Genomic DNA, 13091 nt, shown 5'->3' on the forward strand with positions numbered 1-13091 from the left:
AACTAAAAGCCTCTTGATGAAAGGGAAAGAGGAGAGTGAAAAAGTTGGCTTAAAGCTCAACATTCAGAAAACAAAGATCATGGCATCCGGTCCCATCACTTCATGGGAAATAGATGGGGAAACAGTGGAAACAGTGAGAGACTTTATTTTTTTGGGCTGCAAAATCACTGCAGATGGTGATTGCAGCCATAAAATTAAAAGACGCTTACTCTTTGGAAGGAAAGTTATGACCAACCTAGATAGCATATTCAAAAGCAGAGATATTACTTTGCCAACAAAGGTCTGTCTAGTCAAGGCTATCATTTTTCCAGTGGTCATGTATGGATGTGAGAGCTGGACTGTGAAGACAGCTGAGTGCCGAAGAATTGATGCTTTTGAACTGTGGTGTTGGAGAAGACTCTTGAGAGTCCCTTGGACTGCAAGGAGATCCAACCAGTCCATTGTAAAGGAGATCAGTCCTGGGTGTTCTTTGGAAGGAATGATGCTAAAGCTGAAACTCCAGTACTTTGGCCACCTCATGCGAAGAGTTGAGTCATTGGAAAAGACTCTGATGCTGGGAGGGATTGGGGGCGGGAGGAGAAAGGGACGACAGAGGATGAGATGGCTGGATGGCATCCCCCACTCGATGGACATGAGTCTGAGTGAACTCCGGGAGTTGGTGATGGACAGGGAGGCCTGGAGTGCTGCAATTTGTGGGGTCGCAAAGAGTCGGACACGACTGAGGGACTGAACTGAACTGACATGAAAAAAAATCTCAGCTAAATAGTGAGTCAGGAAGGAAGAAATCATCTGAATGAGAGATTGGGAAGACTGCTGTGAAAAGCATGGTTTTCAGGTTGCCATGGGATTCCAGACAGCCTGGGAATCAGGAAATTAAATCTCAGTTTCAAGAGGATGGGCAGTTGTGTTGGTCTCTGCCATAGCTGCCCCTTTTCTGCAGGAGGAGGGCCTGGAAAATTTGCCATCTAAAGAGAGATGGGCATAAAGACAGCACCTTGGTTTCCGTTCAATCCCACTTCCATCGACAACACATTCTGATATCTTCTTGCAAGGAGCTCTGTGGGTGGTGGTGGGTGAGGTGTGCTGTGGGCAGGAGGACATCTGAAAGATAAGATGGTCTCTGATCTCACAGGATCTCAGTCCAGAGGGGAGCAAATATTGCTCATTTGAATATTGCCTCATTAGACTCTTATCCCAATTCCGTGATGTAATTAGGAGTGTTGGCATCACTTGACAGTTGGAGGAAGGCTGGCAGAGAAGGTTAGGAATTTGCTGGAGGTCAAATAGCTAAATAGTGAAAGAATCAGTGTGAAAATTTCAGATTTTCCTTTTACCCCGATCGCTGGTCTGTCCAGTTAATACCTGAGTTGGAAAAGTAACATACTTTTCTTGATTATTTTTATCCTAAACTACCATTAAGTAGCCAGTATTTCTTAAGCAAAATTCCACTTACAGATATCAAAGTTACATACTGTTGTGATGTACTTATTATTATCAGAACTAAGGAGTAATCTTCATTTTTTAAAAAAGATTTTTTTTTTTTAACGTGGACCATTTAGAAAGTCTTTATTGAATCTGTTACAGTATTGCTTCTGTTTTATATTTTGGGTTTTTGGCTGTAAAGCATGTGGAATCTTAGTTCACTGACTAGGCATTGAATCTGCATCCCTTGTAGTGGAAGGCAAAGTCTTAACCGTTAGATCACCAGGGAAGTCCCAGCAGTAATCTTCATTTATATACTAGTTTGATAGTTTTTTTTTTCCTACTAAAGATTTTGTGTTTCTGATTGGGAGTTCATTAGAATGAAGTGCTACCTACCGTGAATAAATGCTTTCTATTCTTATTCTTCTTAAGGTGTCAAACCGACTATTAGATCAAGGAAGTAAGGAAAATCTGTGAGGAGTCAGAGATATTTAGGAGACTCTGAAAGAAGAAATCTTTTCCCCCTACTCATCCTATGTTTTTTAAATTGGATTCTTTGTTTTACATACATTGTTATTCTGTGATGATTAATGTACACTTTAAAAATTTTCCCAACTTCCTCTCTATTCTAGCTTTAGCTGAGTTCCTAATTCCTCCTATAATTTATTTATTTTTTTTCCTCCTAGGTGAAACCAAGAACTCATACATCCCCTTTGTGGCTGGTGGGGCAGTTCTTCTGTTCCTATTGGTTATCCTAATTACCACCATCACTGTCATTACTTACAAGAGGTGAGTACTGCAGCTCCTCCTGAGTAATTCTGATGCTCGAGTTTCTCTATTAATGACCCAGCAGCTGGCTGAGCTGTCTTAGGACTCATGTACTGAGGCCACGTCCTTTGAATGCTGTTCTTAAAGGTAGAGGAGGAGCAGGGGCTGTGGGGGTGTTAGAGGAGAAGGCTAGAGCAGTTCATCTCAGAATTAGGAGGAGTGGGCAGTCCGCCCCCTCATCCACAGGTTCAACTGCCTGTCTGCAGCTATATCTGTCTTCTTCCTCCTGCAAACACAAAAGGCTGGCAGATGGGGGGGCGAGGTGTGTGTGTGTGACAGAGGGGTCGGGGAGGGGTGGATTCAGAGGCCAAAACCAGGGCTGAACACTCATTACATGTATGCTCAGTCATGTCCAACTCTTTGCTACCCCAGGGACTGTAGCCCGCTAGGTTCCTCTGTCTATGGGGTTCTCCAGGCAAGAACATTGGAGAGGGTTGCCATTTCCTCCTCCAGGGGATCTTCCTGACCCAGGGATCTATCCTGCATCTCTTGTGTCTCCAGCATTGGTAGGCAGGTTCTTTATCACTGCACCACCTGGGAACCCCCAACACCTTCATTTATTTATTTATTCTGACCACAGTGAATGAGATGTAATGGCATGCGCATTCTAATAAGCAAACAGTGTGATTTTAAATGGTTATATAATGTCTGAAACAAGTAATGTAGGTGCCTTTATTACAGATTATTGAGAAGAAAGGAGTTGGGAGGGGCTACCCTAGAGAGAGCAGGGGGCCACCTTGCCTCTTCTAAAGTCTCCTACCTTTTATTGTCTGTGACACTCTTGGGAATTTTCTAGGGTGTTCTTGGTTGACCCTTCCCTCCTAGCTGCCCCACATTCATCGACTCACCAGTCTAGGTATTTGTGGCAATCTTATTTGTAGTCACATTGGGTTGGAATCATTCCTTATAACTCGTGATTCTAACTAATGTGTTAATTTATTTCCTGAGTTATTTTTAACTGGATAATCGCTTTACCATGTTGTGCTGGTTTCTGCCATGAGACAACCTGAATCAGTTACTTGTGTATGTATTCAGTTCAGTTCAGTTGCTCAGTTGTGTCTGACTCTTTGCAACTCCATGGACTGCAGAATGCCCTCCCTGTCCATCACCAACTCCCGGAGCTTGCTCAAACTCATGTCCATTGAGTCGGTGATGCCATCCAACCATCTCATCCTCTGTCGTTCCCTTCTCCTCCTGCCTTCAATCTTTCCCAGCATCAGGGTCCTTTCCAATGAATCAGTTCTTCGCATCAGGTGGCCAAAGTATTGGAGTTTCAGCTTTAGCATCAGTCCTTCCAATGAATATTCAGGACTGATTTCCTTTAGGATGGACTGTTGGGATCCCCTTGTGGTCCAAGGTACTCTTAAGGGTCTTCTCCAACACCATAGTTCAAAAGCATCAATTCTTCGGCACTCAGCTTTCTTCACAGTCCAACTCTCACATCCATACATGACCACTGGAAAAACCATAGCTTTGATTAGACAGACCTTTGTTGGCAAAGTAATGTCTCTGCTTTTTAATAAGCTGTCTAGGTTGGTCATAACTTTTCTTCCAAGGAGCAAGCATCTTTTAAGTTCATGGCTGCAGTTGCCATCTGCAGTGATTTTGGAGCCCCCCAAAATAAAGCCTGTCACTGTTTCCATTGTTTCCCATCTATTTCCCATGAAGTGATGGGACCAGACGCCATGATCTTCGTTTTCTGAATGTTGAGTTTTAAGCCAAGTTTTTCACTCTCCTCTTTCACTTTCATCAAGAGGCTTTTTAGTTCCTCTTCACTTTCTGCCATAAGGGTGGTATCATCTGCATATCTGAGGTTATTGATATTTTTCCCCTCAATCTTGATTCCAGCTTGTGCTTCATCCAGCCCAGCGTATCTCATGATGTACTCTGTGTATAAGTTAAATAAGCAGGGTGACAATATAGTCTTGACATACTTCCTTCCTGATTTGGAACCAGTCTGTTGTTCCATGTCCATTTCTAACTATTGCTTCTTGACCTGCATATAGATTTCTCAGGAGGTAGGTCAGGTGGTCTGGTATCCCCATCTCTTTCAGAATTTTCCATAGTTTGTTGTGATCCACACTGTCAAAGGCTTTGGCATGGTCAATAAAGTAGATGTTTTTCTGGAACTCTCTTGCTTTTTCAATGATGATCTAATGGATGTTGTCAATGTATTCATATCCCCTCTCTTTCAGCTTCCCTCCCACTCCCAATCCCACCCCTTGCATTTAAGTCTCAGGGAAAGAAGGAACCAAACTTTTGGTGTCTGCTTTTTGAAAGTCTGACACATTGTAACCATTTATTATATGTTTGTTGAGTGAATATCTACATCCATCTCCACTCCTCTCCCCCAGTAATATTAATGTACACACACACACACACACACACACACTCATGTGTGCTTATTGGTAGGGTTTCCCGTAGGTTTCTCCATCTTGTTGCCACGCCCCCAGCCTGCAGCTCTCCAAAGGCGGCCCTCACTGCTCACCTGCCATCTGAGATCCCTCCAACTTGCTTGCCTGCTCCCAGGTATCTCTCTCCTTCTAACTCATCTGATGTTTCCTGGTTCCTCTCTAAAAGTTAGACTGACCACCTTGTCTCCCTGTTTAAAGACTGTTTATGTTTCCACTGCCACCAGAATAATGCTAAACTCATTAACCTTGTGTCACAGGTACCCTCTGTTCAGCCTGATTAATCTAATCTCAATCTAATATTCAGGAACTTCCCTGGTGGCTCAGATGGTAAAGTGTCTGCCTGCAATGCTGGAGCCCAGGGTTTGATCCCTGGGTTGGGAAGATCCCCTGAAAGAGGAAATGGCAACCCACTCTAGTATTCTTGCCTGGAAAATCCCATGGATGGAGGAGCCTGGTAGCCTACACTCCATGGGGCCACAAAGAGTTGGACATGCCTGAGCGACTTCACTTTCTTTCAATCTAATATTCATTCATATTTTCTACTTTACTTACTCTCCTGATATTGACCAGTTGTATTGAAATACAACTTTTATTCTGTGAACACACCCGACTCTTCCCCTCTGTGATGCCACCAAAATGCTGGTTCCCCCAGATTTAGCCTCAGTCCTGTGGATGTTCTTGGTGTGGGGAGCATGTCCCCTCTGGGGGGCTGCCCTGCATTCCCCCTCCTGCAAGCAGACGTGAGGTCACCATCCAGAGTCCCATTGCGCCTCTCACCCTCCACACCTCTCAGCCTGCTTTGTAGTTTAATCATTTCCTCCTCGCTTGTCTTCCCTGCTATTCATAATGGCAGGGGTTGTGTTTTATTCATTTCTTTGTGCTTGATGGCATTTAGTGCTAATCTTTCCAAACAATGGATGGTCCACAAGCATTTGCCTAATTAAGTTGAAACATGAAACTGTCGATGTCCCTTTCTCTGCATGGCGGGCTGCCCTCCAGTCGATCCCTGGTCAGAAATAAGCAAATCGAGGTGCGGAAGCCAGGTTGTTAGTGGCAGTGAGGGTTTCTCCCCTGCTTCACCTTGGTTCATAAAAATGTGCTGAGGGCCAACGTGACAGCTAGAGCGCATGGGAACACGGGAAACACAGCGGAGAGAGACTGAGCGACAGGCAGGTCTCGGGAGGGTCACAGGTGTCAGACAGGATGGATTTTGAGTCATGAGAATGCATCACTTTTACGTGAATAGCTAAATGGAACTGTAGAATATATTGTTCTACTTGGTTAAATGTGATAAAAAGAAGATTAGTGGACCTGAATGCACGATCATGGCCAAAACCACAAAGCAAAAATTGGGTCCTCTTTTCTACCCTGTCGCTAGTATCGGTTTGTGGTCATTGCTTAGAATAGAAACGTCTTGAAAAATGACCCAAGGACCTGACAATGACCTTCTGAACTCTGTTTTAGCAAACGTTTAAACTAATCCTGCAGCTTCAGCTTCAGATGCATTGACCTGGAGAGGAGCCATAATACATCACAGGGTGCCTGGAGGAAACGAAATCCTTCCTTCATGCCTGGCACACACCCAGAAGCCCCTGGGCACCAGGCCCCCTTTCCTTTTCCAGGGGATCTTCCTGACACAGGGATTGAACCCACGTCTCCTGTATTGGCAGGCAGATTCTTTGCTGCTGAGCCGCCAGGAAAGCCCATACAGTGCTCCATGTCAGTTATATCTCAATAAAACTGAAAGAAAAGAAATCATGTTCTCTTTTCTTTCATCACATTGTATACACTAAGGCTTATGTTAAAATATATTTCTTTACACATGTATACACACATACACACACACACACACACACACACACACACATATATATATATTTGGACCTACTTGGAAAGTTAACTCTATATTATGATATAACAAGCCTTGTGAATGATAATTTAACAATGAATCAAAGGTCATGGATCTGCATATATTTCCTCACTTGTGAAAAGAGTTTGATCCCTGAGTCAGGAAGATCCCCTGGAGAAGGACGTGGCAACCCACTGCAGTATTCTTGCCTGGAGACTCCCATGGACAGAGGAGCCTGGCGGGCTACGGTCCATAAGGTTGCAAAAAGTGGGACGCACCTGAAGGGGCTCAGCAAGCAAAGCAATACAGATGGTTTAGTGAAGTGCCTGAAAGAGTCTGTAAAGCTTAGTTCTTTTGTCATTGTCATCCAAGAAGTTACACTGTGGGCATTTAAAAGGAACTTTTAATTGTGGGAAATGTCTGAAATTATTTGGAGAAGGTTGTCAGTCATATATGTAACAACCCACTCTGCAGCATTCTTTAGTAAACTCCCTTTAATTAATTACTAAGCTACACTACTGGATATCCATTTAGCTGCCTTTGCCATTTGTGAGCACATTGGAGAATGTAGGGAAAATGGAAAAATTTAGGTCAATGGAATTTTGAGTGACTGCATATAAAGCAGCCATGAACAACTTCAGCTTAATCAGTAAGGGTTGGGGTGCAGGTGAGGTATAGAGCGTTTGAAATCATGAGAGTGCTGGGACATCCCTGGTGGTCCAGTGGTTAAGACTTCTCCTTCCAATGCAGGGGGCACAGGTTCAGTCCCTGGTCGGGGAGCTGAGACCCACATGCCTTGTGGCAAAAAACCAAAACTTAAAACAGAAGCAGTATTGTAACACATTCAATGAGGACTTTAAAAATGGTCTACATCAAAAAAAATCTTTGGAAAAAAAAAGAAGAAATACTGCTAGTGCTGACATGTCATTCTTAATTTCTCTTTTGTACATGTATTCCCAGAAAGAAAAGGCAACAGAAAAGAGGCCTATTTAAAGACGTCTGGATCACACAGAATAGGGTAAGTGTTCTCAGAATAGTTACTCCCCTCTCCCCCCCAACTCTTTTGTGCATCCTGAGTGTCTTGTCAAGTCAGTTCATTTTGCAGCTTGCAAGCTTCTTTTTTATTCTCAATAACCTAACCACACAGTCGCCTGTTGTTCAAGTCTCAGCTATTTGATGAAGCAGTTCTTTTCTGATTTAGTCTCCTATGATTAATACCCTTGGACACTGTTTTACATCCATATAAATAAAGGAGCAATTACACTTAATAGTCAACATTGCACGTTTAGCTACCGCCATTGGAGGCCTGCAACGACAAAATTACCACAAAGTGGGTGACTAGAAACAAGAGAATCCTGTTCTCTCACAGTTCTTGAGGGCTTAAATCTAGAATCAAGGTCTCCGCAGGGTCGAGTCCTTTTTGGCACGAGGCTCTGCTCCATGCTTCTCTCTCCGTTTCCGCGGCTATCAGCAATCTGCAGCTTGTCGACACATTGCCCAAACCTCTTCCTCTGTCTTCACATGGCGTTTTTCCGCATGCACACGTGAATGTCTGTGTCTCTTCTCCGTTTCTTTTAAGGGCACCAGTGATATTGAGCTAAGGGCCCATGGTTCTTCAGTATGACCTCATCTTAACCAGTGACAACTGAAGCAACCCTATTTCCACATAAGGTCACATTAATGAAGGTCTAGGAAGTACTTACATTTGGGGGAGATGCTCTCTGACCCGGTGCAGGGCATGACGATATTCTGTGTCTTGAGGTTTTTGTGAGGGTTAAATTAATTTAAACTAACGCATAGCAAGCACATAAAAGGATGCAATACAGGATATTCATTACTGAAATGATATTTGGATTAATTGATTAATTAATTGATGTCCAGATTATGAAGCTAGAGACCCTTCTGCTGGGCAGGACACGGGTTAACCGTGACATTGTCTTTCTACCTGCTCCTGCCCCTTCATGTTTAATTGAAAGAGGAGGTTTCTGGGTTTGCAGATAAGATGTATGCTTATTTCCGTGCTCACTCATTGTCTCCACTGTAGGTCAAATATTCCCTCTAATGCACATTTTTCTGTTTACAAAATCTTACAATAAAACATTTCCCCGAGTGTTATCTAAAATTACATCCATTTCTCTTCAATTAAATTATTTGCACTTGAATGCTACATGGCCAAAACATCCAGTTCTAAAAAGCTTCTGACAATCCAGTGTGTGTGCTTCAGACTTCTTAATAATCTCTCAGTTTAGCTTTCTTCTTCTATTAAGGAGTTACTCTTTGCAAAACAAATTTTTGTCTTCCTCAATAACTCATGGTTTGCTTCTGGGCACCAAGTGCAAAGGCTGGAGAAGTCTGGCTTTGTTCTGTCACATACAATTTTTGGGTCTCTTCTCTGTCCTTAGCTGTTGTCCACTCAAGCCAATGCAAAGGTACACTTATTGCTCTGAATTCCAGGGGAGGAAAGGCGCTTTGCAACTTCCTGCCCTAGATATTCAACGCTTCCAGGCTTTTGCAGGCTTTTTAATATTTTGAGTGGCAATTAGAAAGTTAGTCAGCTGGTCTGTCAAAGTTAGACTTCCTTGATTCTTTGGGGGCTCTTTTAAAAAAGACAAATTGAGTAGATAGCAATACCACTTGAACTTTACTTTTACTTTCTTTGTGCAAACACCAATACCACTCTAAATTTTCAAGCTACTCACTACTCACCAAAAGGCCTCTCTCTCCTCCTCCTCTTCCCTTCATTTCTGTCCCCTGCTCTCTCTCCCTGCTCTCACTTATGCCTCTGTATCTTCTGTCACACACATGCATACATGTGGTCAAAGTGACTTGATTAGCTAGAGAAGATTAATGATTGTAAAACATCGTCTTGAAAGTGAATGTCCTCTTGCTTTTGTAATTTTTAAGTTGTGTTCAGTTGCTTATTCCTAAGCCAGGACATGGTGTACTTTAAAAACATGTATTTAGTAATTCATCCGTTCAACAGAAATTAATGGTTATCCACTATGGGAAAATACTGTACTAGACCTTCCATATAAAAATGCGAATTATTGTTCTCTTTGAAATAGCGTAACATCAGGAGAGAGAATTTTACATCTAAAGAGGTAATTTATATCCCTCTATATCAAGTGATAATCAAGACTAGTCTCTGTTGTATCTCAGAGTCATGAGATCAAGAATGTGATTTTCTCGTGGAAAGTCCATGCAATGAAGAGAATGTTTTATGAAATTAATTGTAATAGAAATTTGACCTATATTATGGTTGAATTGAGGAGAAATTTGTTTTGAGTGTCTTGATTAAGTGCTGAAATGCAGTGAATTATTAACATCCTCTGTGTTTATCTTTCTAGGCAACCAACAACTACAGAAATCCCTTCCCTCCCAATCCACTGGCAGGTGGTGCAGGAGAGGACATTTATGTCAACCACCCGGTCTTCTGTCTTGGACCAAGGGCTAGAGTCTAAGCCCATCATGGGAGAATGTAAATGATAACTATTATGTAAATGGATTGTCATACAATTTCTTCCCACTATTTAATGTCTACCTTGGATATTGGTTGACCAAATTTATTTCATTCGACAAGAAAAATACTGCCTAACCATAGAGAGCATTCTTAACAGATATGTTTTAGAAAACCTGACTGTAATTAGCTTTTACATGAAAGGAAACATTGAATCGTGTAATGGGACAATCCAGGGAAGATCAAGCTTCAGGGAAGGGTTATTTTCCAGGGCTTAAAGATTATGTCCAGAATTAAGAATGGACAAAAGACAGTTTCTGGATCCCCTTTCACAGCATCGGATCTACTTCCCTTGATGTTAGCCTCACTCCCCTTCAGGCTTTCCGCTTGTGTTTCCAAGATGACTGCCGACAACTCTCAGCAAGTCATAATCCTTGTTTCTGCCTGGTAGAGAGCAAGCACATTCGATGACTTGTCCATTGTTAAGCAGTCATCATGGCCAGAAAGGAAATCAACCCTGAATATCAATTGGAAGGACTGATGCTGAAGCTGAAGCTCCACTACTTTGGGCACCTGATGGGAAGAGCTGACTCACTGGAAAAGACCCTGATGCTGGGAAAGATTGAAGACAAAAGGCAAGGAGGGCAACAGAGGTTAAGATGGTTAGATTGCATCACTGACCCAGTAGACATGAATTTGAGCAAACTCTGGGAGAAAGTTGAGGACAGAGGAGCCTAGTGTGCTGTAGTCCATGGGGTCACAAGGAGTCGGACATGCCTTAGTGACGGAGCAACAATAACAACAACACGGCCAGAAAGGGTGGATGGGCTAAGTCAGTTAAGGGCTTGCTAGAGCTGTGTAGGAGTGGGGCCCAAGTCCATTACTGGGAAGGAGAGGGGAAGAGGCTGAGGAGGGTGTAAGGAAGGAGGAAAAGGGATCAAAGAGTAGGAAGGTACAGAAAAACTTTTTTTTGCCTCAAAGCTTTGACAGGTACCCAGTTTGGCCTCATGATATGACTCTCAGAGCAATTAGACCATGCCTGTTGTTGTCCAAATTCTAGATGGAAGCAACAATGAAAAGTATTTGTGAAACTCAGTAACGGTCATGGTCACCTTGAAACCACAGTGGTTTGGTAATGGCAAAACAGTGATCATTCCTGTCTCATGCCCTTATTACTCATCTTTAAAAGATCCTTATTTCTAAAAGACTCATCTCAAAGATTCATTTAGGTTTCAAAGTTGGAGACTTGGCATGATAATCTGAAATGAACCCAAAGCAAATCCTCACATTGTCTAGATTCTTAAGCTGTAATTTACAGTTTTAGCAAGACAGTGGATATGTTGTGGTTTTATCTTTAAATACCATGCACACCAAATAGTGCAATTATTCTGTGAATTATGGAAACTGTGAGTGCCCCTAACTGTTTCAGAAGGGAAAGAATGAAAATGATCACTCCCAGTTGTACTATGTACATGCAATGAGAGTTAGCTGTCATTTTTATTTGTTTGCTTATAGATACTTATATCTGGATTCAAGAAGTGTTTCCACAGATATATTTGTAACAACGTGGGCAGGCAGTTTTACAAGAAAACCGTCTACTGTTTTGTTAACTAGATCAGATCTATGAAAGTGTCCATGGCTGACTCTATCCATGGTGAAGCAAACTTGGCATCCTTTAAAAGATAAATGACTTCTTCCTAAAAGTTAATGAAAATATTACTTTCTGGGAGATTCTGATAACCAATCCTCAATGACTAAATGACATAGGGAGAAGTAAAAAATTTCTACCATGGCAACATGATTTCAGGGAGGATTTTTATGTAATCCACTTAATGTGCGGTTTATGGAAACCACAATATTTGAAGTTTGTCTCTTTTGCCATGGATGTTTTAAACTTTTTAAAAAAAGTCTCTCAAAACACTTATGAGAATTATTTACTCTGTCCCTTCTTTTCTAAATTCTTCATCTCCAGGGTTCAGAATTTTTAGGGATTTGGAACCTTCTTAAGTCCTGCTGAAATTTCTCCAACCTCCTCTGTAGATCCTGCTGCACTGTCATCTGTTAGCCTTTGAAACTCTGTTCATTCATTTTCTTTGGACATCTTTACTTAACAAAGCACTTTGATTGTAGTCTCTTTAATATTATACCTAACTTGCTAGAATTGTCAACTGTACCTAATATATTAGGGTTGACAATTCTAGCTTTATATATACATATATATATAAAAAACTATGCCTACTGTATATGTATACAATATATGGTATCCATAGTAGGTACATGGTATATATAGTTCGTGTGTATATACATGTACACACACTAGCACACACACATATGTATTTCCCTAACCTATTGTACCTACTATTCCAGTTGTTACTAAGGAAACAGATCCACAGCATGAAAGGTCAGAATTGAATTAAATTATGTGTTAAATCTTTTCTGCAAGGTGCTATTTAGGAAACAAATGCTTCCTAAGGTTCTTTTTTACATACATAATTTTTATTGGTACTATATTAAATAAAATCTATGTTTTCTTTGAATGACATTCTTTTAGTATCTGCATTAAAGTAACCAATTACAGGGAGTTGCTGTGTGGTGACAAGGTAGGTAAGTTTGTTAAATGCCATCATAGAGTACACAGTTTTGTCAGGGGAAGAAGACATCTTATTAGCCTACAATGATTAGGTATTGATTATATTATCATCAGAGAGACCTTGAAACATTATTTAAAAGCCTTTATGCACACTGGGAAAATAGAATAGGAATTTCATTAACTTGAAATTATGCTTATAAATGGGAGGCAGGTGGATGAGGGTATAATTTTCAGCTAGTAAATATTTATACTTACAGAAGTTTTAAGTAATTAAGTTTATTACTAAAATATACATATACACTTAAAAATATTATCCATTTATACAGAATGAAATAAAAATGACTTAACTTTTATTGTAAACAACCAAATTATGTTTGTTTTTCTAAAACTGTATTAAATAAAAGGTCCAGCTGCGTTGCAGTAATTTTCTACTTTGGTAGAGTCCACAGTGAAATTAGAAATCACTGTAATCAAAGCGCTTCTCCTTGGTTTTTAATAATACGCTGTGTTTTGTACCACTTGTATGAATTT

General features: G+C 41.2%; 1 protein-coding gene across 1 annotated transcript in view; it reads left to right on the forward strand.

The window, feature by feature from the left end:
- CD226 (CD226 molecule) overlaps positions 1 to 10699 on the forward strand; it is an 89083-nt gene extending 78384 nt beyond the window's left edge. Inside the window, exons 5-7 of the mRNA XM_010855212.1 lie at positions 2109 to 2211; positions 7474 to 7531; positions 9861 to 10699. Coding sequence (XP_010853514.1) covers positions 2109 to 2211; positions 7474 to 7531; positions 9861 to 9974 — 275 coding nt within the window. The 3' untranslated portion in view covers positions 9975 to 10699. The remainder of the gene's footprint in view (positions 1 to 2108; positions 2212 to 7473; positions 7532 to 9860) is intronic.
- Positions 10700 to 13091: the final 2392 nt, after the last annotated feature.

Source organism: Bison bison, unplaced genomic scaffold, assembly GCF_000754665.1.
Source record: "Bison bison bison isolate TAMUID 2011002044 unplaced genomic scaffold, Bison_UMD1.0 scf7180017864360, whole genome shotgun sequence".
Lineage (NCBI taxonomy): Eukaryota > Metazoa > Chordata > Mammalia > Artiodactyla > Bovidae > Bison > Bison bison.